This window comes from Pinus tabuliformis, chromosome Q, assembly GCF_031772625.1.
Source record: "Pinus tabuliformis cultivar Carrire ecotype Pingquan chromosome Q, CPIR1, whole genome shotgun sequence".
Classification (NCBI taxonomy): domain Eukaryota; kingdom Viridiplantae; phylum Streptophyta; class Pinopsida; order Pinales; family Pinaceae; genus Pinus; species Pinus tabuliformis.
Window position 1 is genome coordinate 1,134,050,507 of NC_142296.1, and position 24,832 is coordinate 1,134,075,338.

Consider the following 24,832-nt stretch of genomic DNA (forward strand, 5'->3'; position numbering starts at 1 on the left):
ATCCCATACCATTTCACCTATCCTTGACCCCCAGACCATGTCTCCCATGCCACCTCCTTTTATGATATTCCTAGTCAACCTCCCACCCACGTCTCCTCCACTCACCCCCCCCTCTTGCCACCTTTTGTCTAAGCAGGACATTAGGAAAGCAATTAGAGCTATGTCTCCTAATAGAGGAAGGGCTCCAAGTTGAATTCCTTAAGCATGGCATCCAGTCCCTTGATTCCCATATCGCTAATTTATCAAATCATGAGGTATGTTCGAGCTTCCCCCATCCTACACCAAACACATTATTCATTTCATCCACAAATCAGCGAGCAGTTTTGATCCAAATAACTATTGAACTATCATGGTGAGTCATAGATTCTCTAAGCTTTACGCTGCCATCCTACACCAATGGTTTCTAAGGAGCTAGAGAGTCGTCATCTCAAGACTAAAGAACATGTAGGTTTCCACCACAACTACTAAACGATTGATCACATCTTCACAATAGGAGCCATTATTGAGGAGGCTCACCATCATTCTTCGTAGGTTTACATCTACTTCGTAGACTTTTAGAAAGCATTTGACACGGTACTAAGAGAGGCATTATTCCAAACTCCACAACATTGGCATATCTAATACTATATGAGCCAGTCTTGGGATGCCTTAGGATGGCACACGACCTTTTCGACTTCATCTAAAGTACCATCGGGGTAAAGCAGGGGTACCCCCTCTCACCAACCCTCTTTAAGATCTATATTGATTAGCTAGAGTTTTTCCTCCATAAGCATATCCAAGAAGGAGATGTGTTCCTCTACATCAAGTGTTGACTTCCTTGATCCTATCTGTCGATGACTTGGTCTTGTTGGCCTTGTTACCGCTCAAACTAACAGGGGTCCTATAAAAGGATCCTTGAAGGGCTACTACTAGGTCAAGGGAAACAATCGAGGGCCCACTGTCACCTCAACGAAGACTCCCTACTCTTTACGGACTTTCACCGATGGGAGGAGACCGGGTATATGGAAAATCACTTGTGAAGGACGAATCAACAAACAAATGTGAAGTGACCTTAATGATCCTTTTCCTAGAAGGAGGTTGAGGATGGAGCTTATTTGCTCTTCAAGCAAGGTACAAAGATTTCTAGGATAAGGAGGATTTGAGGGTTAGGTTAGAGGAATATGCCTTGTAATGGAGTTTCCCAATCCTAAAATCCTTATTGAACTTGACTTCCCAAATAGCTCTTGAATAATTGACTTTTCAAAGGTATCGGACCACACGGACCAAGTTGACCCTGCATAGGTTAAGGAGAGAGAATCTAGCAACTAATGATGTTTTTAATGCAGACAAGGAAGGGGAAAGGATCAAAGAAAGAATTTCCAATTAAAAGTGTCAAATTGATCCTATGAGGTGCTGGCCTAGGGAATACCAGGCCAGATTTTGGTCTCAGAGCTAGGGCTTGGGTTATCTCACAACTCCACCGTTGGAATGGCTTCAAATTTGGAGGAGGCCTTGAGGACACACCAGCGTAGTAGAGGCTAGGAGATCAAACTTTTTCTATGGATATTTTGTCGGGAAACTAGGTGACCCAACTTTGCTAGACCTAGAAGAGAAAAGGAAGAGGTAGAGAAAAATGCTCTTTGAGTGATCACCTATTGGTAGACCAGTGCCTAATCCCTTGGGGAGAATGGAGTCTAGGAGAACGATGAGAAAGGACTTCGTATTTCAATCAAGGAGGCCTTAAGGATAACTATGTTTGGCCTTTAGGGCAAGAAGAAGTGACCTCAAAGCTTTTATACTTCGCTTTGCAAAAAGAGATGGCTTGTCAAGATAAATTCACTAGTAGAATTATCCCCAGGAGATTTCATTCAACATACATGGCCCATACATTGAGAGGTGCTATATAGAAAAAATAATTCCACAATTTCACAACGCAGCAATTAGCCCTAGTATAGCAAAAATCCCATTCAATGCATATGACAAAAGTAAAACAAGAATAGCATTAAATGTGTGTACTTACATGTAATAAAACATATCCAACCATCAACAATTTGACAATAAAGAAGCTCCAAGATAAGATACTCCAATCCAAACATCAAAATTCATCCATGCTCCAATTCATCCTCCAAGAAAAAGTGCAAAATTCTCAAGAGAGAAGAATGATCCAATCCAAAGTGATGATACAAATGAATTCATGTCTCTCCTATTTATACACTCATTAGGAGTTCGAATTACCTAATTTGAGCCTACATTAGCCATCAACTAAAACAATGTGCAAATAATTATCTATTGGTGACAAGCCCACCAAACTACCTCACAAATAAAATAATAAGCCTCCTAAGAGGTCAAATGATCAATACTGCATGTCATTGGGCTCTCTAAGAGGACTGATGAAGTCCATAAGTGCCAAAATTATGATTTGTACTTCCAAAAGTAATGGACAAGGGGTTGGCCCCTTGTTCTCCACATAATAGATCTGTGGTGCTCCCAATGGTTGTGAGGGCACACATGTGACCTCAGGGGTCTCCAAGTAAGTCGAAGATGCATGTAGACCATATGTAAGGGCTCAGATGATGGTGTAAGTGATGCCAAATCATCCTACAAGTCCTAGGTCATCTGCCAAGTGCAAGGTACATCTGTGGGGATGGTTGGGCAAAGGTGAAATAGGGGCATCTTCCTTGTCCAACAGGTGAATCTCTGAGCATCTTTGGGGATCCATGAAGTGTTGTCTATTGTTGTGGAGGCCCATGGCTCTCAACGCACACCCTACATGTGCCAATGTAGCCCTTTAGAGGGTTAGGACCCAATATAGGGAGACCAAACCCAAAATGGAGACCATCTGCAATCCTACATAAGATCCAATGTGTCCTCTAACCTTCCAGTACAACAAGTCATCAAAAAATTAAGTAAAAGAGCTTACAAACCATGGACAACAATTGGGGACTGCATAATGGCATGCCCTTCCATAATGGGCCCATGTGCTAATGTCCCCAAACTCCAAATGGGGTTAACCAAGTATCACATCAGGTGGTTTCTACTTCTAAAGGGGATAATATGTGCAAGGTACATCATTTAAAAGGTGGTGGCATGTGATAAAGAGATGAGTGGAGTAGGGAATGAGAAGGGGCAACCCTGGGCCACATGCTAGGGTACAAAGGTTGCTAGTAAAAGGGAAGCCCACACTTGGGTATATAATGTATACAAGGGAGCAATCGTCATACATGAGGTGCTCTGGCCTTGATTTTTCCACCCTACTTTGTTGAGAAATCTAAGGTATGAATAGTTAAAAGATTTCTCTACTTGATAATTGCTTGTGATGTACTTTTACTTCTTAGCTTATAGTATTTTCTTCGTTATGTTATTATTGTGTTCTTTTCATCAAGACAATTATCAACATGCACAATAAAAGACAAGTGACACCATATGTAGGCTTGTCAGCCAGGGCCAAAACCTCTCACCACTTGAGAGGAAAACCCGATCAAAATTCTTCTTCTGGATCTTCAATTGATGAGTACCAAGACCATGACAAAGACCCTTAACTCAAGTATCCTCCCAAGAACCTTGTCACTAACCTTGATGCTTTGCCTCTTCCCTTCCTCAACTTTCTTCTTGATCTCAAACTTCTCTTCTTGGCTTCCTCTAGAGAAACTCGGTCTCTAGACTTCACACTGCTCTACTCGACTATCTGTAGAGAATCTCAGTCTCTAAATCAGAAACCCCAGTCTCTATATTGCTTCTCTTCGGCCTCCTATGCAGCAATAAGTTCTCATTTGATCTTCTCTTGATGCCTTCGGTCCTTCTTCTTTTGTACCCAAAACGCATACCCCAGAAGAATACTTCCTTCGATGACCCCAGAAGAAACCTTCCTTGCTATACCCAGAAGAATCCTTTCTTCGTTATCCCTAGAAGAAACATTCCTTTGTTATATCTTCTTCGCACTTCTATAGTTGGGCTCTTCTTCGCACTTCTTCCTAATCTAATGCTTGTCGAGTTGTTTGCCTCTAAGTGAGGCCGAGTATGGCTATATATACACCTCAACACATGTCCTTTAGGCCGACATGATTACTAGTGGTTAGGCCGACTTCCTCCAACAAGTTCTTCCATAGTTGTAGGCCAACTTGTAGAGGATAAGTGACAACTGACAAGGTCTTGGAGGATACTTTACATAGATAAGTTTGACCTTTTACAAAATGTAACATGACTTCATTACATGACAACAACTCTAATAATTTATGACTAGATGACAAATAATTCCTAAAGGCTCTCAATGGGAGTCTTGACTCAAAAATAATATCTCTTGCTCATGAAACCCATGAAGCAAGAAATACAATAATTTTATTTTTCTTCTTTACATCTCTTTACATAAAATCATAATTACATGTCATTATGAAGACCGCACCTAGTTACACTTTTCAACGCTCCCTCTTAACTAGGGAGATATTTATAATGGTACTTGGACATTCTCAATCTGAAGAATTTCTCATCAGAAGAATTATGGATTGGTAACTCATTTGTATAGCATCATATCAACCAACATTGTTACATGGCAAGGCCTTGACTAACAACTCCACCTCTCCACAAGATCTGAGTTGAATGTTGGCGAGACCAATGATTTATAGACAGTCTCATCATTGTCTCTCTCGCAACATCCCCCTACCTAGGTACTCAGAGTGTGTTTCATGAGGACTATTCTTATCTTGGACTCCCCAGCCCTCAAAAAATATCGGTCCTCCACAATTACTCTTCTATTGGATGTCCTATCTCATCCTCAAAGGGTATAGGATACCAAATAGTTACCCAATCCTCCATTATGTCTTCCCAGGTGAAGACCAAAATGACATGTCTATCTCTCCCTCTCAGATAGGAAGGACATATTCCAATAAAGGAATAGATTCATTCCTACAAAAGGAATGTACAAAAGGAAAGGACCTAAGCTCCCTCTTGGCTTAGGAATTTCCAAGTTTCTTCCAAGTAAGAAACTTCTTTTCTGGCTCCCTCTTAACTAGGGACCTACAACAGCTTCTCATGTGGAGATCATGGAACAACCAGCTGCTTGAAAAGCTCCTTCCTTTGATGTCACGAATTTATTCTTCGTTGTGGAGTCTTCATCTTTTAGGACTTCTTCATAGGGCACAGACCATCCATCACTTTCGTTCATGAGTCAGTCATGTCCTCATTCCTTTCATCAGAAAGTGATTCATCAGTTTTTTTTCCATCTGGCTTTGCTTCATGTCATGCTGCTTTTTTCATGTCATATTTTCGAAAGGATCTTACATCCTTCTATATGGTCTTCCTGGAAGTCATCCACAGATCTTCCCTTTGCCAGTCCTACATAAGCCCATCCAGATATTAGTTTAAAAATACAAAATGAACACTTAAATCAAAATTACCTTTGTGATGGTCTCTTAGCATGACATCTTCATGTAGGTATCAGCATCATGTGTGCATGTTGACACATCTCCAAAGATATTCGTTGTCAAGGGTCTCCATCTTATCCGAGTCTTCATATCTTTCTGGGAGATATTCTAGTCAACTCTTTTTGGTCTCGAATGTTGAATTGTTGCATGTTTTACGATGTCTTCCTTTCTTTTCACACACTTCATTCCCAGGAGCTTCCAATCAGAGTTCCTTAATTGTAGTCAGCTTCCTCATGATTCATATGAGAACATATTATGTTGATTTCATCTAGTGTGACTTATGCTTTTTTGCAATCTTTCGGAGGAGGAGATCCCCTTTTTCTTTGATCATGTTTCCCAAGATGGAAATAGTGATCCATATTATCTGCAACCATATGACATGACTTTCATAATAATCTATGTAAGCATACATACCTCATCTTTCCTTTGGGTCATCCAAACTTACTGTAGTAGCTTCCTTTGAACGAACGAGTTTTACCCTACTTCACTGTTATGTCATCATACCATCATTCCTTGAATCCCATGAGTTGGAATTCTTGATGAAACACTTGCTTTCTTTCTAGATCGGAGAATCCTCTGATAAGGATTCCATCGGAGAAACTTGAGGATCTTTCATATCCTCACCCAACACATATTCCCTGACTACTGTATGATCATCCCAGTCGATGATGACCTTTACTTCTTTCTATACTTGAGATTTCAATGAGGTTTCCAAGAGCCCTCATTCTTTGTAATCAATAGAATTTATTCCAGAGATTCTTTCTTCTTCTCATGTCAAGAGCCCTTACTTCTAATGCTTCTACCATGATGCTATAATCTGATGCATCCTATCTTATTTACATTGCTTCCTATCTATAGATTACAAGTGGAAAGTACCTTGAAGAAAATCATCTCAGTCATAGTAGAGATCTTTCACTTCTTCCTTCTTAGTTTCTTTGTCTCAAGTTCTTTCACTTCCTCAGTAATATGGGCTTCTTCCCTATCCCTTTTGTCCTTTATACATTTAGGACAATCTCTTCTATAGTGCCCAAGTTCCTGACATCCATAGCATCTTATCTTAGCAAAATTCTTCCTTTTCTTTTGAGGACCAAACTTTCCAAATTTCCCATTTCTTCTTGCCATAGCAACATATGCTTGGTTCTGCTCATTTGGTCCAACATCAACCTTTGCTTTCAGTCTGGTTTCTTCGATCTTACAGAGTGACCATAGATCTTGAAATGGAGTAGTAGTCTCTTTCTTCCCATATAAACTTGAAGTGAAGTTACCCCATTCTTCTGGTAGTGCATTCAGTACCACTATGGTCATCTCTCTATCAAACATGACTTCTGCTAGCTCTTGTAGTTGATCTCGAATTTCTAACATCCTCATGAAGTATGAGGCTATTCCATCTTCCCTGGACATCTTTAGTTTGTAGAGTTCTTTCTTTAATGAGATTACTTCTCCTGCAGTACTTACAGAAAACAATTCTACCAATTTTTCATATATAGCTTTTGCAGTCTCCAACTTTGATACATATGGGATTAGAGAGCCTTTTATAGATTCTATAAGAATCCTCTGGCCTCTCACTTCTCCCTTCATAAATCTAGCATGTGCTTGAGTATCTTCCTTTGGAGGCTGGGTTATTGATCCCTTGATGTGATACCTCATTCTCAATAATATTTAGGTTCATCATTTTCTTCCATGCAAGGAAATTTGTAGCCCCAACCAATTTATTGCTTTCCTTGCAAAAAGACATTTTGTTATTATGAAATATAGTCATAGACTTACTTCAGAAATTGATACTTCCTTCCTCCTTTATCTTGATGTTGATAGAGGATTTGCTTCTTGAGAGATTGATGAGAGAGAGCTTGATTCACGATCCTTCTTGAATGTTTTAGACTTCCTTCTTTCTTGAAGATGGTTTCTAGACTCTTGTTGGTGTAGATTTCTTCAATCTAGGGTTTGATTCTTTAATGTATATCTTGATCTTTTGCTTTGATAACCTTCAACTTGCTTTGATGTCTTTCTTGACACACGATTCTTGAGTGTCTTCTTTGATTAGATGCCCTTCCTTTGACTTCAGCACCTTAGCTCCGATACAATGTTGAGAAATCTAGAGTATGAATAGTTAAAAGATTTCTCTACTTGACAATTGCTTGTGATATACTTTTACCTTTTAGCTTATAGTCTTTTCTTCATTATGTTATTATTGTGTTCTTTTCATCAAGACAATTAACAATATGCACAATAAAAGACAAGTGACACAGTATGTAGGCTTGACAGCCAGGGCCAAAACCTGTCACCTCTTGAGGAAAACCCAATCAAAATTCTTCTTCTAAATATTCAATTGGTGAGTACCAATACCATGAAAAAGACCCTTGACTCAAGTATCCTCCCAAGAACCTTGTCACTAACCTTGATGCTCTGCCTCTTCCCTTCCTCAACTTTCTTCTTGATCTTAAACTGCTCTTTTTGGATTCCTCTAGAGAAAATCGGTCTCTATCCTTCACACTGCTTCTTTTCGACTTCCAATAGAGAATCTCAGTCTCTAGACTTCACACTACTCTACTCAGCTATCTCTAGAGAATCTTTGTCTCTAGATCAGAAACCCTAGTCTCTATGTTGCTTCTCTTCGTCCACCTTCTATGCAGCAATAAGTTCTCCTTCGATCTTCTCTTGATGCCTTTGGTCCTTCTTCTTTTGTACCCAAAACGAGTACCCCAGAAGAATACTTCCTTTGATGACCCCAGAAGAAACCTTCCTTGATATACCCAGAAGAATCTCTTCTTCGTTATACCCAGAAGAATCCCTTCTTTGCTATACCCAAAAGAATCCTTGCTTCATTATCCCCAGAAGAAACCTTCCTTTGTTATATCTTCTTCACACTTCTATTGTTGGGCTCATCTTTGCACTTCTTCTTGATCGAATGCTTGTTGATTTGCTTGCCTTTAAGTGAGGCCGAGTGTGGTTATATATACACCTCAACATGTCCTTTTAGGCTGACATGATTACTAGTGGTTAGGTCGACTTCTTCTAGCAAGTTCTTCCATCGTTGTAGGCCGACTTGAAGAGGATAAGTGACAACTGACAAGGTCTTGGAGGATACTTTACATAGACAAGTTTGACCTTTTACAAAGTGTAACATGACTTCATTACATGACAATGACTCTAATATTTTATGACTAGTTGACAAATAATTCCTAAAGACTCTCAATGGGAGTCTTGACTCAAAAATAGAATCCCTTGCTCATGAAACCCATGAAGCAAGGAATACAATAATTTTATTTTTCTTCTTTACATCTCATTACATAAAATCATAATTACATGTCATTATGAATATTGAACCTAGTTACACTTTTCAACATCCTTTATATGCCTTTTGCCTTTTTATGATTTTTCTTTAATTAACTACTTGGGGCTCAAGGGGTAAGAGCATGATGTGTGAGATATAGCAGTGGATACCCCCTTTTAAGGTAGGGCGATTCATTGCCCACCAGGGGTTGGGACAATCATGGGTTCCCATATGATGAAGGAGGCTCATAGAGCCTGTAAGAACTAGGGTTATGGCCATGATGATGGAGTAGAGCTCATGTATTGGCTTTTGCCCACGTGCTAAATGTGTTTGTCCCGGCCATCTTTTGCATTTTGTGGTACATTTTCCTATTGAATGTGACCAATTATGCTTTTTCTTTTCTTTTTAGTTGCATCAACCTCTGGGGAAAAGCCAACCGAATTCTTCTTTTATTAGAAATCAATTGTTCAATAGAGATATAAGATACAATGAGAGATCAAGAGAATGAGTAAGTTGACCCAAATTTTAATAAGTTGTAGCATGAAGATCAATGGTAGCAGCAAGAGATGCACACACTGAATCAACCTTGGCTTACCAAGTTCTACTCTTACTCTCCAAGTCTCTCTCTCACAATCTTCTTCAACTCTTTCCAACTCTCCCTCATGTTCAAATTGTTCTTTCACAATGCACAAGTAGTGAGGGGAGAAAGAATGAGGCAAATATAGGAGCAACGAATCCATGCCATTAGCAAGAGATGCACACACTGAATCAACCTTGGCTTACCAAGTTCTACTCTTACTCTCCAAGTCTCTCTCTCACAATCTTCTTCAACTCTTTCCAACTCTCCCTCATGTTCAAATTGTTCTTTCACAATGCACAAGTAGTGAGGGGAGAAAGAATGAGGCAAATATAGGAGCAACGAATCCATGCCATTAAGGAGGGGTAACTCGCATGCCAAGAGGAGAGTAACATATGCCCATTTAGGAAATGTCATATCATTAAGAAGGTACGCATGCCTTTGGCACTTATGCAATTAAGAAGGAAAGTGTAACATATGCATTAAAGAGTGCGTAAGAGGAATCTTTCATGACATGCTCTAAAGAGAGCATAAAAGAGTGTATAAGGAACTTTTTATGACTTGTTTTTATTGAGTGTAAGAGAGTGTAAGAGCATTAATGAGAGTGTAAGAGGAATATGCCATGCCAATAATAAGAGTGTAAGAGAACATTATTGAGAGCCATGGTTAAGTGACTTGAATTTCTTTTTAATAATAATATAATAGTATCATAATAATAATAATATTAATGATAATATTGATGATTAAGTCGAAATTGAACTACTAGGACTGATTGATGGTTAGAAGGAATATTCCATCAACAATACTTGATCACGAATTGATGCAAGACGATCTACTACTTTTGGAAAGTCATACTTGAGACTTTCTATTTTTAATAATAATATAATAGTATCATAATAATAATAATATTAATGATAATATTGATGATTAAGTCGAAATTGAACTACTAGGACTGATTGATGGTTAGAAGGAATATTCCATCAACAATACTTGATTACCAGTTGATGCAAGACGATCTACTACTTTTGGAAAGTCATACTTGAGGCTTTCTATTTTTAGATATTCATCCATGAGCTGCCAAATTTTCAACATTACACTAAGGTGTTTCATCAAATATTTTTCCCAAAATGACACCTTTAGCATATTTAATTAAGATATGCTCAATAATAACCTTGTCTTACGCGAATTGTCAAAATTCAACAGAACCAAAAAACAATTATGCAGAATTGACCCTCATAATGAAGTGTTGCGAGCAATCCTTGTCAGACCCCATAAAACTCCCCCAAAACCCTCTAGACCCACTAATAACGTAATCTCATTCCCATAATCAAGTTGTTACCGACCCTAGAAATCCATCCTAGCTGCATCATAAGGGAAAATAAAAATGGGGACATTACAAATCCTATGGCTGTTGGGAATCACGATTGTCGTTAGACTGAAACCTGCAGGTATTAGTCAACGACCGCATCCCCAGAGGTAAGGATCCACAAGAGGCAGTTATTCCATGTCACGAAACACATGGGGAGTGTTGGTTTATCCAATGTCCAACAATCTCCCTCGCAACACGAGCCTAGTGCGTATCGAACTCGTGACCTATGCTCTAATACCACTTGTTGAGAATCACGATTGCCATTAAACTAAAACCTGCAGGTATTAGTCAACAATCGCATCACCAGAGATAAGGATCCACAAGGCAGTTAATCCATGCCATGAAACACATGGGGAGCATTGGTTTATCCAATGTACAACACCCGCCCCAAGATTGCTTGCCCTCAAGCAATCCACATTTGAACAATATGGATGCATCTACACACTGATACCAAAAACCCATACAAACCATTGTACGACATCATGCCTTTGTGCCAACCGACCATGAATGGATCCCTCAATGCCTGGATCCCCAACCAATCTCTAACTCATCCTACTATCAATAGATCCACCTGGATCTCAATGCCACCATCGCCAATCATCATTACCCATACCTAAGGGCTCCTACTATGCTATACCCTTGGCCAAAAATATTCTCCCAAGAATCACCCCATCAATAGGATACCAACTCATAACCTCCTACCAATCCATCCCATGGGAAGGATTAAGAGCATGAATACCTGCATATGGAATAAGTCCACTATCTTGATGTTGCTCCAAGGTCAACTCTCGTTGCACTACCGATCAACCAATAAAATGCATCTAAAATACTTTGCCCCTTTCTCTAATATACAAAGGTGGGTTGGTAACACTCCAAGCACTATCGATATACTCCTAAAGAGGGCTACTCTAAAACTCCCAAGTAAACTCCTCTTACTGCCTTGCTAGGGACTTTAGTCGCCCCTCAATGTTAGACAGCTTGACTATCGACTCGGCCCAGACCACTCTAAGCTCCCAAATTTTACTATTCTATCGGAAGAGGGTGCCTCAGAATTCCTATATCTTTTGTTTCAGTGCCATAAGTTTGACCCTGAAATGCTCAATCTTCTCCTGGTGGCTACCATTTGAAAGTTCTAAAGCCTTGTTGAATTGCACCTCATCAAGGGTCGGCCCTAAAGATGGATACTCAACCTCCTCCTCAACCACAGTCTCAACTTGAGCCTCCAATTGGCTCCTCAAAGGTGACTCATCATGCACACTATGAATGTCGTACTCCTCCTTTGTCTCATGTTCCTCTACATGTTCTCCATGTTGGACTATCAATAGAGGTTCATTCCTCAAGTCTTCCTAAGTGTCCTTTCCTTGGCCTTCTTCACACATGGGATCAATCTGTTGCTCATCATTCTCAACCATCAAACATGGATGTATAGGTGAGTTGCTATCAATATCATCACATGATTGCTCATGCTCCTCAAAGGTATCCTCGTGAAAATCAATGGACTCGTCTATAGAAGAAGAATCTTCATCAAAAGGGTTAGAAAGAATCTCCTCCTGATCTATTTCCATCATCTCCTCTATATCACTCAAGCATGAGTGGTTGGCCCCCATGGTCCCTTACAGATAAAGCAAAGACCTTTCCTCCTTAGCTCATTCTTGTTGTTGGCTTGAATCTTCACATCCTTGTCATCTTCGCTCGAGTGGTTAGACGCACAAACTCGCTTCCTCCTTAGCTCCTCCTTGGTCAACTGCCCTTTGAATAGTCTCATATTTTGCTCAACCAACCTTTTGTTAATTCATGAGCAGCAAGTGAGATAGTCTGCTCCTTCCTCCAAATGGCCAACAACCTGGACTGCAGCAGCTTGTAGATGGCCTCATGATCACCCATAACTCCAACCATGATCTCTAAAATCTTGAACCCCTTTCCAAAGGTAGGACTCGCGATGTCATGCAGTCCCTGAAAACTTTCTTCTATCAGCTGGAAAATATCCCTCATCATGTCATCATTGTAAGGGAGCATAAGTGAAGTTATTCTGGTAATCACAGTGGGACAGGAGACAACTGTAAGTCTGAACCCTTCAGAAGCGTGTTCCAAGAATCTTTGTTGGATCAAGGCGAGCATTGTGGGTTTTAGTGCCCAATTTAGAACCCTCAAATCTAATTGGCTCACCTTAGAAAGGTCTGAATCTAATTTCCCCAGATTAAGGAGAATTTCCTCAGTTGCCTTCATGCTCTTCAAATCTGACCCAAGTGCAAAAAGCTAATTCCCTACCTCCAGTTCTTTCTGCAAATCCCTTATCTGCTCCAGTTGTAGGATAGCATGTACCCCCTTTGAAAAGGGTATGTTGTTATGTTTTGTTCTTTGGTCCAAAGAAGCACTGCAACATAAAGAACCAAGTGATGCATTGCGGCACTGATTCGATCTTCTTTCTAAGTTACTCGTGCTATTTATGATATTTATGAAGCCTTCTAAGGCCTGTTTCATTTTTTTCATCCATTATTTAGCACTATATACCAGTGTTGTTAAAATCGCGATTTTATCGGAAAATCGCGATTTTTTCGCCCAGCCGATTTTATCGCGATTTTTACACAAAAAAATCGGCAATTTTTTTTATACACGATTTTTTCGAAAAAATCGCGAGTTTTTCAAAAAATCGCGATTTTTTCGAAAAAATCGCAGAGGGCGCGGGCAGCGGGCTTTTAATAGGCAAAACACGATTTTTTTTATGTCATTTTGCTGTCTGCGCGCGGAGGAGGAGGAGAAGAGGTGAGGGAGAGGAGCTGAAGGGTTTCCGGCGGATTTGGGAGCGAATCCAAGCGTTTTTAGGAGGAATCCAAGCCAAGATCACCAATTTGTCCGTAAAAAAGGTATGTAGATTAATTTTTTTTTGTTTTGCTTCTATAAAAACTTTGTTTTTCATTGTTTTTAAAGAATTTTTTGAAATTTTTCATTGATTTGGGATGGGTTATTTGTTATGACTATGAGAACCAATTTTTTATTTTTATTTTCTCATTTTTTTTAAACATTGTTTATTTTTTTTGAATTTTCATTGTTTTTTGGCATTTGGTTGGGTAACTTGGGTTTAGAAATTGGGATTTTGGAAATAATTAACTTGTAATTTTGTAAATGCTAAATTGTAATTTGTATTTTGTAATCCTAAATTCCTATTTCCTAATCCTTATTTTTCCATAGGTTTGCAAATTCAAAAACAAACATGCCAAGGAAATTGGATCCTTTCTGGGAATATGGTGACCCTAAAACTCCGAATGATAGACAAAACTTGTATTGCAAGTTGTGTGGAAAGGAAATATTCGGGGGGGTGTACAGGTTGAAGTTCCACCTTGCACAAATCCCTGGACATGATGTGGGGCCCTGTCTAAATACAAATGCTGAAATTATCCAAAAAGCCATGAGAGCATTGGGAGAATTAGAGCACACTAGAGAGGCCAAAGAAGAACTCAAAAGGCAACTAAAAAGGTCAGCTGAAGGAAGTGGGCCAAGTGGCACTGGTTCTACTGCAGCGTCAGTCAATCCGGTAGCTGCATCATCATATTTTGTTCCTCGAACCACACCTAGTTCACAACCAACTATTGGTTCAATGCTAAAAAGAACTGAAAAAGAACAAGCTGACAAGTTGATGACAAAATTTCTCCTCTGGAGTGATATTCCTTTCAGCATTGTAAGGAATAATCCATTTTTCCAACCTACTGTTGATGCTATTGCCAGTGTTGGCCCGGGGTACAAAATCCCTTCTCTTTATGATTTCAGAGGCCGGCTTCTTCAAGATGAAAAGCGTGACTGCACCCAAAGATTGGAGGATTTTAGGGCATCATGGGCACAAACAGGATGCACTGTTATGTCAGATGGTTGGACTGACCAAAAGGGGAGAACCCTTATAAACTTCTTGGTTAGTTGTCCCAAGGGGACTATGTTTATCAAATCTGTTGATGCAACTGATCAAATCAAAGATGCAAAAACTTTATGTGATTTGCTGGATGTGTTTATTTTGGAGGTGGGTGCAGAAAATGTTGTCCAAGTCATAACGGACAATGCTGCAAATTATGTTGCTGCTGGTAGAATGCTTATGGACAGGCATCCTGCTTTATTTTGGACACCTTGTGCTGCCCATTGTATTGATTTGATGTTAGAGGACATAGGGAAAATTCCCTTTGTCAAAGAGGTTGTTGACTCATCAAAAAGCATCACAAAATTTATTTACAACCACACATCTGTGCTTAGCTTGATGAGAAAATGCACCAACAACAAAGAGTTGGTGCGCCCCGCCATTACACGGTTTGCGACGAGTTTCATATCTCTTCAATCCCTCTTGAATTCTATGTGGGATTTGAAGAGAATGTTTCTTTCAGAGGAGTGGCGTGCTTCGTCAATGAGCCGCAAACCAGAAGGAGAGGCCGTCTGCAGAGTAGTTTCATACCAGGAGGACTTCTGGGCGGGAGTGCAGGAGGTGTGCGCTGTTACAGAACCTTTGGTAAAGGTTCTTCGGTTGGTTGATGGTGAGAAGCCCGCAATGGGCTATTTGTATGAAGCCATGGATAGGGCCAAAGAAGCCATTCGGTCCTACTATGATGACAAGGGAGATGATGGGTTCCAGAGACAACTCCTTCTATGGAACGTCATTGATGAGCGATGGAACAACACACTCCATCGTCCCATTCATGCTGCTGGGCTTTTCCTGAACCCTGCATTTTCTTATGCATGTGGGTTTAATTTTGATGTTGAGGTCATGGAAGGATTATTAACCTGTGTCCAGAAGATGGTGAGATCTTCAGAAGAACGTATGGAGATCTCTAGACAAATTGAGCAATATAAGTTGTCAGGTGGCTTATTTGGCTTTGAGATGGCTGTCATTGATAGGACGGTTAAAATGCCAGGTATTTTTTAGTTTGTAGTATGTACTTTGTTTCAAATTTCATTGTTTCTTCAAATTCCATTTTTTTCTTATGTTTATTTAAAATTTTATTTGTAATTTTGTTGTAGACGCATGGTGGAAGATGTATGGTGGCAGAGTACCCCTTTTGCAAAATCTTGCCATACGCATCCTCAGCCAAACATGCAGCTCCTCGGGATGTGAGCGCAATTGGAGTGTATTTGAAAAAATACACAACAAGAAGCGCAATAGGTTAACACTTAAACATTTAAAATATTGCAAATTTCCAAATAAATTTTTGAATTCATTAAAGTTTTAAACAATATTTTTTTTATAATATTAATTATTAATTATTAATTTATTATTTCATGAACTTTGTACAGGTTGGAGTCCCATAGACTTAATGACATGGTCTATGTCTACTACAATCTTCGATTGTGGGTGAAACAACTAGAGAAGACACCTGATACGGAAGCCATCTCATTGGATGGGATTGACACCACTGCTGAATGGAGGGTTGAGACCGAGAGGCCTCTCATGGATCCCACTGAGGATTGGTTAGTGCAGGATGAGGGGGAGGAGGAGGAGGAGGAGGAGCAGGAGCAGGAGCAGGAGGAGGAGGAGTTGGAGGAGCAGGAGGAGGAGGTGACACCGCCTACCCGGGCTACCACTACCACCAGTAGAGGACGTGGTCTCCGTCCACCTCAGCCTCCTGTAGCTGCTACTACTAGTTCTTCAGCTTCTAGAGCACGTCAGACTCCACTGCCATTTCCACCAGCACAGGCACCAGCTTCTACATCTAGAGGGAAAGAGAAAGCTGTGCCATATTCTCGCAAGAGGGGCAGAGGAAATCAATAGGATTAGACTTTCATTTTATTGTATATGACATTATGACATGATGAGATACATTATCATATTTTTTGTTGATATTTTGAGGCTGAGTTGGACTTGGGACTCAGGACTTACTATTCAGGACATGATTCAATGTTATGTGTGATTTTAGCGCTAGAAATGATATTAAACATCTTATATATTAGTTTTTTTATCATATTTATGTGTCAATGTATTTATTTTATGTTGTAGATGGTTTAGATATTAAAAAAATTGAAAAAAAATGAAAAAAATGAATATTTTTGTGCCAAACGATTTTTTCCCGCTTTTTTCCGATTTTTTCCCGATTTTAACGATTTTTTCCGCTTTTTTCCCGGCGCCGATTAAATCCCGATCGCGCTTTTAACAACATTGCTATATACATCCTTGGACACTATACTGATTTCAATACCCATAAACACAGCCTTACAAATATTAACTTCGCATATACGTGTCCACAATTGACAACCTTCTGTAGGGCTTTCTCATTGATTGGTTCTTTGTTTTGTTAATGGTTTTGATGCTAAGCTTTAAATAACCCAGCAACATGCATTATGACAAAAATTCAATACATGGATACAAGATGAACCTCATTATCAATTCAGCCCATAGGGAGAAATGATCTTAGCTAGACAGAGAAGTTGTAGCTACAGCAATCTCATCGTCCAGTATAAACTTGAACCTCCTAAATAGGTATGGCTCATGGGCTCCTCCAACCAAATTCGTCTATGCAATTCAGTAATTTGCTAACAGTTTAACTCCATAATTAGTTTTGCTAAAGTTGACACCAAATTGGGCCTGCCAAGGTACAGAATTCGGCCTCCAATGACATCACTGAACAGACTCCTGTAACTACAACAGCCACACATCAATCATACTATGCATTACACAACTACAACAATGTATTCTTCAATGAAACCCTGCAACAGCACTATTCAAATTTAACACTCAACCAATACTCTGCCATCAAATTTTGTTCATGCTACAGGTATGCACAGCAACCAACAGCAAATGCATCTTGCAACATTGTTAACGCACTATGCTTATTTGAGTCCACAACACATTGAAAACACACCAGATCACACTCTGATCAACCAGCACTCAAATAAGGTTCAATGCGCACCATCCATTTGCACCATAGCCATTTCTACTAAGCGCACTGGTATTTTCTCTGTTCATAACTTAGTCAAAACATATGGTCTTCGTTATGCGCACAGTAGATCACTCTGTTGCAGGTACAAGGATTCCTCTATGCATAGGTGTATAATTCAGATTTCAAATTGCACTGCCTCACTCTGCCTAACGCACAGCCACTTGACATATGGCCATCAATTGTACATCAAAGTTGCCATCGCACTCGGCCTCCATACAATCAAGGCCATTCTGCTACAACCATTCACACTCTGCAAGGTTAGATCCTATTGATACAGCAACGCACACTAGCCTTGACCATGATCAACATCATAAACTCATCGGCTCACATTTCATTCAAACCTCAACGCCAACAACGAAATTTGGCAACTCAACCACAAAGTGATTGCCCCAGTAGGGATCACGTGCGCAGTCTCCAACTCAGCTTCTGAAATGGCAGCTCGACCACAAAATTGATTGCCTCACTCCTAATAGAGACCACGAACATAGCCTTGGACTCAGCCTCTGACAAACAATAAATTGAATCCGGCCCCGATCGAGTAATAAACTCGGCCTTGGCCCATGGTACCCTGAGCGAATCAAATCGCACTGATTAAATACAGCCACACAGGTCAAGTATCTGTTCTAACACACAGGCATACTCAACCTCCAGATCGTACTTCCTAAACTTTTGCAGTTAAACGCACAGGTAGCAATTACATCCACAAAAGATCCCAATTCAGCGACCAGATGATTCTGAACGTCCTGCATACCCTGATTCTTCTACGTGGAATTTCAATATGGCTTGGCTTGTAATAACTCAGCTTCAATGGAATGTTGGTTTGGTTGCATGAACTCGATTGAATCTCAGACCCAATCCAATTATGAATACAGCTCAACAATATTAAATTTGGCCCAACATTGTGATAGGGATGCGCCTCCGCAAAATACAGACTTGAGAATTCAGGCTGGCTCTGTTTTCGATCTCATCATTCCTCTGATAAGTACTAACACGGCCCCCTTCCTGGTCGGCAGTTCGAATATTCAATGTGGCCCATACGTCAACGTGATCTGCAATTGATGATAAGAATAAGTTTGATCTGTGCAGGCTCAATGATGATTGATCTAGCAGCTAGAGTTTAGCAACAATCTTGGTTTTGAAAGTGGCCTTCTCATGAACAGACTTGGCCTCTGCCAATTACTGTATTCGTCAACTTTGAGATTTGGTCGCTTTTTCCTTCAGTTATACGCTAAATTTAGCCTTCGTAAAAATAATTAACTTGGCCCCTTCAGTTGGAGAATCTGGCTACTATCAAATAAAATTGTGGCCTTCGCAAATTAAGAATTTAGCCTGCACAAACAAATCGGATTCCTGGTGGCACAACACTAGCACTGATAATAGACTAAAATTGTTCTTGAAACCCTAGGGCTGGCAGGAAAACCAGCTCTGATACCACTGTAATATACCGGAAATAATTTTGTCATAGACTTCAAGAATTTTTCTTCATAAATTACGCCATAAATTTCTTCAATTAAAAACCGTTCAATTTGCAAAATTTATGCCACAAAACTAAATAAGTTTTATGACATAATAAACCCAGAAAACGTTGCAACTCAAAATAAACAAGAAACACATGCAGGAAATGTCAGCTTTATTATATTAACTACAATATATGCCAGTACATTTGCAATTCGTTGAGCTGGGAAATAGCTAAGATGGCCTCCAAATTCTGCTGCAATGCTAGCCTCCCACTATAAACTGCAACTGGAAAGAATGCCCAAATAGAGAATCTGGATGATCCTCACTCCAATTTTCGGATCTACTCCAAATCTGATCTCCAATAATGTTGTTAAAGCTCCTTGAGATTTCTGGATAAAATATCCTCAATAACGGGTTGGGTTTGCGTCCATCTCACAATAGGAAACCCAAGGGTTTTCGTACTAGGGCTTACCAAAGTTGAAAATCACGTTCCCATAACCTTTCCAACAAGAAAGTATCACAACTCCAAGATATGCCAAATGATTTGCTTCCCCTCCTTTTAAAGGCTTGATGGATCATTCTCTTGCTTTTTCGAAGCATTTTTTTATTATTTTATTTCCCGCTCTAGAAGCTTCTCTTCTTACCATTATCTTAAGTGACTTAATTTTATTTTAGTCACTTGGCCTTTTTCCTCAATTAAGCATTTTCCCCTTTTTAGTTTCCCTGTTTCCTTAATCCGCCTTTACAATCTCACTGGCCACTAAAAGTCACTTTTCACCATCCCATCCTGTAGATCTCTTCATTTCAGTTCCAATGAGCTATTACACTAAGGTGTTTCATCAAATATTTTTCCCAAAATAAGACCTTAAGTGTATTTAATTATAATATGTTCAATAATAACCCTGTTTTACAGAAATTGTCAAAATGAAGCAGAACCAAGAATAAATTGTGCGGAATTGGCCCTGATGATGAATGGGAAAACTGAAAATGGGGAAATTACAATGAATGGGATCACTTCACTCCATTTCGCTTCATAAAGGAAGCATGGCTCTTACATGAGCAAGTCGCATGGCCTTTGCTTCACTTCACTTTACTTCATCAGGAGTTAGAACTTAGGGAAGGCACATTTTATGAGTTAGGCACCTCCTTTAGGACGATCAAAGATCTATAAAGTGAGGGAAAATGGTCATTTTTAGCACAATTTCTTTAAGAGCAATCAACAATGCTTCATCTTTGTATCTTCTCTTCTTATTTTCTTTATCTATACTTTGTGCAAGGCATGTTATTGTGATGCATATTGTATTCCATCTCCATGATGCAACTAGTCTTCTGATCAATACAAAGGCAAAGTTTGACAATGCTCTTCTCGCAGCTCTTCAACTTGATGATATATCTCATGTTTCAAGTGGTGTAGTTAGTCGCTTGCCTCTATTTTGATTTTATTAATCACCTAGAGTGCATTCACTCCTCACTTTTCTCTGCTATTTTGTTGACTACATGTTGAAATTCTTGCATATATTTTCAATTATGAATCTTCTAAATCCCTGGTTGTTTAATTACATGTGTGAATTTGTTATACTAACATGCATATTTTTAGATGATTTTTAGTGCAAGAGAAACTAGGGATGGCCCCCTAAGATTGGAAAAGCACCAAATCCAAACAGAGAGGCAATCGACTCATGACCTTTGGGCTATCTGTCTATTAGTTATCATTCAATAATACCAGCTGCAAGGGTGCAATTTCTAGTGATAACAATTTGGCGTCATTGACAAGGATCATTGTCAATCGTTGGTTATTCCAACAACATTGGTGAGTTTTTGTTTAATTGTTATATTTTATTTTTACTCACCTAGCAACTCCAATTGGATCATACTTATAAGAAAATTTCTCTAAGATTCAGTCACCCACAAGGCATTGTTCCAGGCCTTAAGGAACCTGAACATTTATTCCAGAACACAAGAGCGGATCACCACCTAACAACATCCATTGACAACTCCATTGAAGAAGATCATGATTGATCATGGATGTTGAACACCTACAACTGGTGCAAGATGATTTTTTTGGAGTTTTGATGCATCAAGAAGAGAGAAGATAAAACTATTCTCAAGTTTCATGTTAGATTTATCAATAAATATGATGAGGCCAATCCTTTATTCTAACCAAGAAGTCTTTTGGTAAATTACGCCTTGGCTTTTAATCGAGAGTTTTGTTACCTCTTTTTAAGTCAAAACCCATGAAATTTAGAGCAAGGTTTCTTGGCCACCCAAAGAGTGCAAGAACTTCTTCCTCTTGAAAAAGAGCATAATAATCAAAACCTTGCATCTTATCAAGCTTCCAACAATAAACAAGATGAAAGCCTATGCAAACGGACACATCAAGCCTGGGGAATAGATCTGCAGATCCTTGGATCAGATATAGATTTGGATCCACGACAATCCAGCCAAGATCCATCCATGAGAATGACGTGTGTTGACCCACTATTTTCAACAATAATTTCAACATATACTATTCTCCACATATACATAGAGAGTTCACAATTACAGAACACTGCAAGGGTAGTTAGGGCATGAAATCACAATTGGTTGAGGAGTTACATGTCTCAGAAACCCATAGAGTGATTTTGGGTGGGGAATTTGCACTCTAGGTTCTTCAAAGACTTCATTATTTGATGCTTAGCAAGAACCAAGAGAACATGAAGAGAAATCTGCTCCCTGAATGACTGATTTCCTGCCCATGTTTTAACAGTTCTCAAATGTCGCCAATGTAATAAATAAGGCCAAGTGCCAACCAGAGCTATTGTTTATTCCGCATGTGGGTTGAAGAAATAGTTACAAGGATGAATTCCACTTTCTTGAATATTGAAATCAAGGGTTGAATAGCGTTATCCACGCAGGAATATGAGTTGCAGGGCATGGGATCCCAAGTTTGCAAGACGCAATAGTGATGCAAGCCCTATCCCAGTCAGCATTGATTATTACCTCTTATAAGTTATTAACTACTATAATGTTAATTAATTTAAATATTACGTATTATGATTTGTACGCATTATAATTAAGTTATATATTGTATATTATAATTATTATATACTATTAATTACAATTATAATATTATAAATTAATATATTAAAATTATTATTTTATATATATATAGAAGCCCCGAGGGTTAGTTCAATTGGTCACATCCTCGTTATTAAAGCACCTTTGCTATTGAGAGGTCCTGGTTTCAATTCTCTCGAGAGTCGACACCCTTAGGATCACTCCATGGTTGAGTGGTCAAGAAGTGATCCCTTTGGGTGGATCTGCCTAGTACAAATATCCTGTGGACATAGCGGCCACTAATCTCCAAGGTTTGTGAACCACATAGAAAAAATATATAATTAGAATTAGAATTATTAAAAAAATCTTATATATATATATATAGAGAGAGAGAGAGAAGTTATGTAAGTATTATAAATATTATAGATAAAAGTTATATAATTTATTATTTAAAAATTCGTGTATATTTTTATTTTTATGTAGATCTTAATTTTTTTAAATATAAAAATATATTTTTTTGATTAAATTAAGTTCTTCCGAATTAATCACATTGAACAATTTTGGGTCGACGTTTTAAACCAGCTAGTGTGGTTCATCATTAGGACCATGATGAACCACACTGGCTGGTTCGAAACATCGACCCAAAATTGTTCAATGTGATTATTCTGGAAGAACTTAATTAAAGCATTATGAGTCATAGGAGCCTAAACTCAGAAAATATATATGATCAGTGTTGTTAAAAGCGCGATTAAATCGCGCTTTTTTCCCTAAGGCAATTTAATCGCGCGTTTTATGTGAAAAAAGCGGCTAAATTTTTTTTGCGGAAAAACGCGCAGGGTGTCGGGGCAGCGGGTTTTATAATCCGATTTTTTATTTTTTTTGTTCATTTGGACTGTGGGCGCGCATAGGAGGAGGAGAACGTCTTGGAGAGAGCAGTTGGAGGGTTTGTGAGCAAATCTAAGTGCTTGTAGGACAAATTCAAGAGGAGACCACCAATTTCTCCATAAAAACGGTATGTGGATTAATTTTTTTTTGTTTTCCTTGTTTAAAAACATTGTTTTTCATTGTTTTTGGTTGGGAAACTTCATATGGGCACCATTTTCCTTTTGTTTTCATTGTTTTTAAAGAATTTTTTGTATTTTTTCATTGATTTGGGATGGGTAAATTGGTATGACTATGGGAACCAATTTTTTTTTTCATTTTTTTTAACATTGTTTATGTTTTTTCATTGTTTTTGGCATTTGCCATTTGGTTGGGTAACTTGGGTTTGGAACTTTGGATTCTGGAAATTTGTAACTTGTAATTTTGTAAATGCTAAATTGTAATCCTAAATTCCTATTTCCTAATCCTTATTTTCCCATAGGTTTGCAAATTCAAAATTCAAAAACAAACATGCCAAGGAAATTGGATCCTTTCTGGGAATATGGTGAACCTAAAGCTCCGAATGATAGACAAAACTTGAATTGCAAGTTGTGTGGAAAGGAGATACGCGGGGGGCTGTACAGGTTGAAGTTTCACCTTTGCACAAATCCCTGGACATGATGTGGGGCCCTGTATAAATACAAATCTTGAACTTATCCAAAGAGCCATGAGAGCATTGGGAGAATTAGAGCACACTAGAGAGGCCAAAGAAGAACTCAAAAGGCAACTAAAAAGGTCAGCTGAAGGAAGTGGGCCAAGTGGCAGTGGTTCTACTGCAGCATCAGTCAATCCGGTAGCTACATCATCATTTTGTGTTCCTCGAACCACACCTGGTTCACAACCATCTATCGGTTCAATGCTAAAAAGAACTGAAAAAGAACAAGCTGACAGGTTGATGGCAAAATTTCTCCTCTGGAGTGATATTCCTTTCAGCATTGTAAGGAATAATCCATTTTTTCAACCTACTGTTGATGCTATTGTCAGTGTTCGCCCGGGGTACAAAATCCCTTCTTATCATGATTTCAAAGGCCGGATTCTTCAAGATGAAAAGCGTGACTGCACCCAAAGATTGGAGGATTTTAGGGCATCATGGGCACAAACAGGATGCACTGTTATGTCAGATGGTTGGACTGACCAAAAGGGGAGAACCCTTATAAACTTCTTGGTTAGTTGTCCCAAGGGGACTATGTTTATCAAATCTGTTGATGCATCTCATCAAATCAAAGATGCAAGAACTTTATGTGATTTGCTGGATGTGTTTATTTTGGAGGTGGGTGAACAACATGTTGTCCAAGTCATAACGGACAATGCTGCAAATTATGTTGCTGCTGGTAGAATGCTTATGGACAGGCATCCTACTTTATTTTGGACACCTTGTGCTGCCCATTGTATTGATTTGATGTTAGAGGACATAGGGAAAATTCCCTTTGTCAAAGATATTGTTGACTCATCAAAAAGCATCACAAAATTTATATATAATCATACATCTGTGCTTAGCTTGATGAGAAGATTCACCAACAACAAAGAGTTGGTGCACCCCGGCATTACACAGTTTGCCACGAGTTTCATATCTCTTCAATCCCTCGTGAATTCTATGTGGGATGTGAAGAGAATGTTTCTTTCAGAGGAGTGGCTTGCTATGTCAATGAGCCGCAAACCAGAAGGAGAGGCCGTATGCAGACTAGTTTCATACCAAGAAGACTTCTGGGCGGGAGTGCAGGAGGTGTGCGCCATTACTGAACCTTTGGTAAAGGTTCTTCGGTTGGTTGATGGTGAGAAGCCCGCAATGGGCTATTTGTATGAAGCCATGGACAGGGCCAAAGAAGCCATTCGGGCCTACTATGATGATAAGGGAGATGATGGGTTTCAGAAACAACTCCTTCTATGGGGAGTGAT

The 24,832-nt window shown here is 39.1% G+C and overlaps 2 protein-coding genes across 2 annotated transcripts in view; one reads left to right on the forward strand and one right to left on the reverse strand.

Annotated features, from left to right (window-relative positions):
* LOC149223542 (methionine aminopeptidase 1A-like) overlaps window positions 1–24,832 on the reverse strand; it is a 212,673-nt gene that overhangs the window by 158,103 nt on the left and 29,738 nt on the right. The gene's annotated exons all lie outside the window — the stretch shown is intronic.
* Window positions 15,613–16,497, forward strand: LOC149223543 (uncharacterized). The gene is made up of 2 exons (XM_089383331.1): window positions 15,613–15,750; window positions 15,882–16,497. Exons 1-2 carry the CDS (start codon window positions 15,623–15,625, stop codon window positions 16,354–16,356), a joined length of 603 nt encoding a protein of 200 aa, XP_089239457.1. The 5' UTR covers window positions 15,613–15,622; the 3' UTR covers window positions 16,357–16,497.

Coding starts and splice junctions, on each gene's coding strand:
- LOC149223543 (XM_089383331.1), top strand. CDS start 15,623: ATGTATGGTGGCAGAGTACCCCTTTTGCAAAATCTTGCCATACGCATC. Junction 15,751..15,881: donor CACAACAAGAAGCGCAATAG/GTTAACACTTAA, acceptor AACTTTGTACAG/GTTGGAGTCCCATAGACTTA.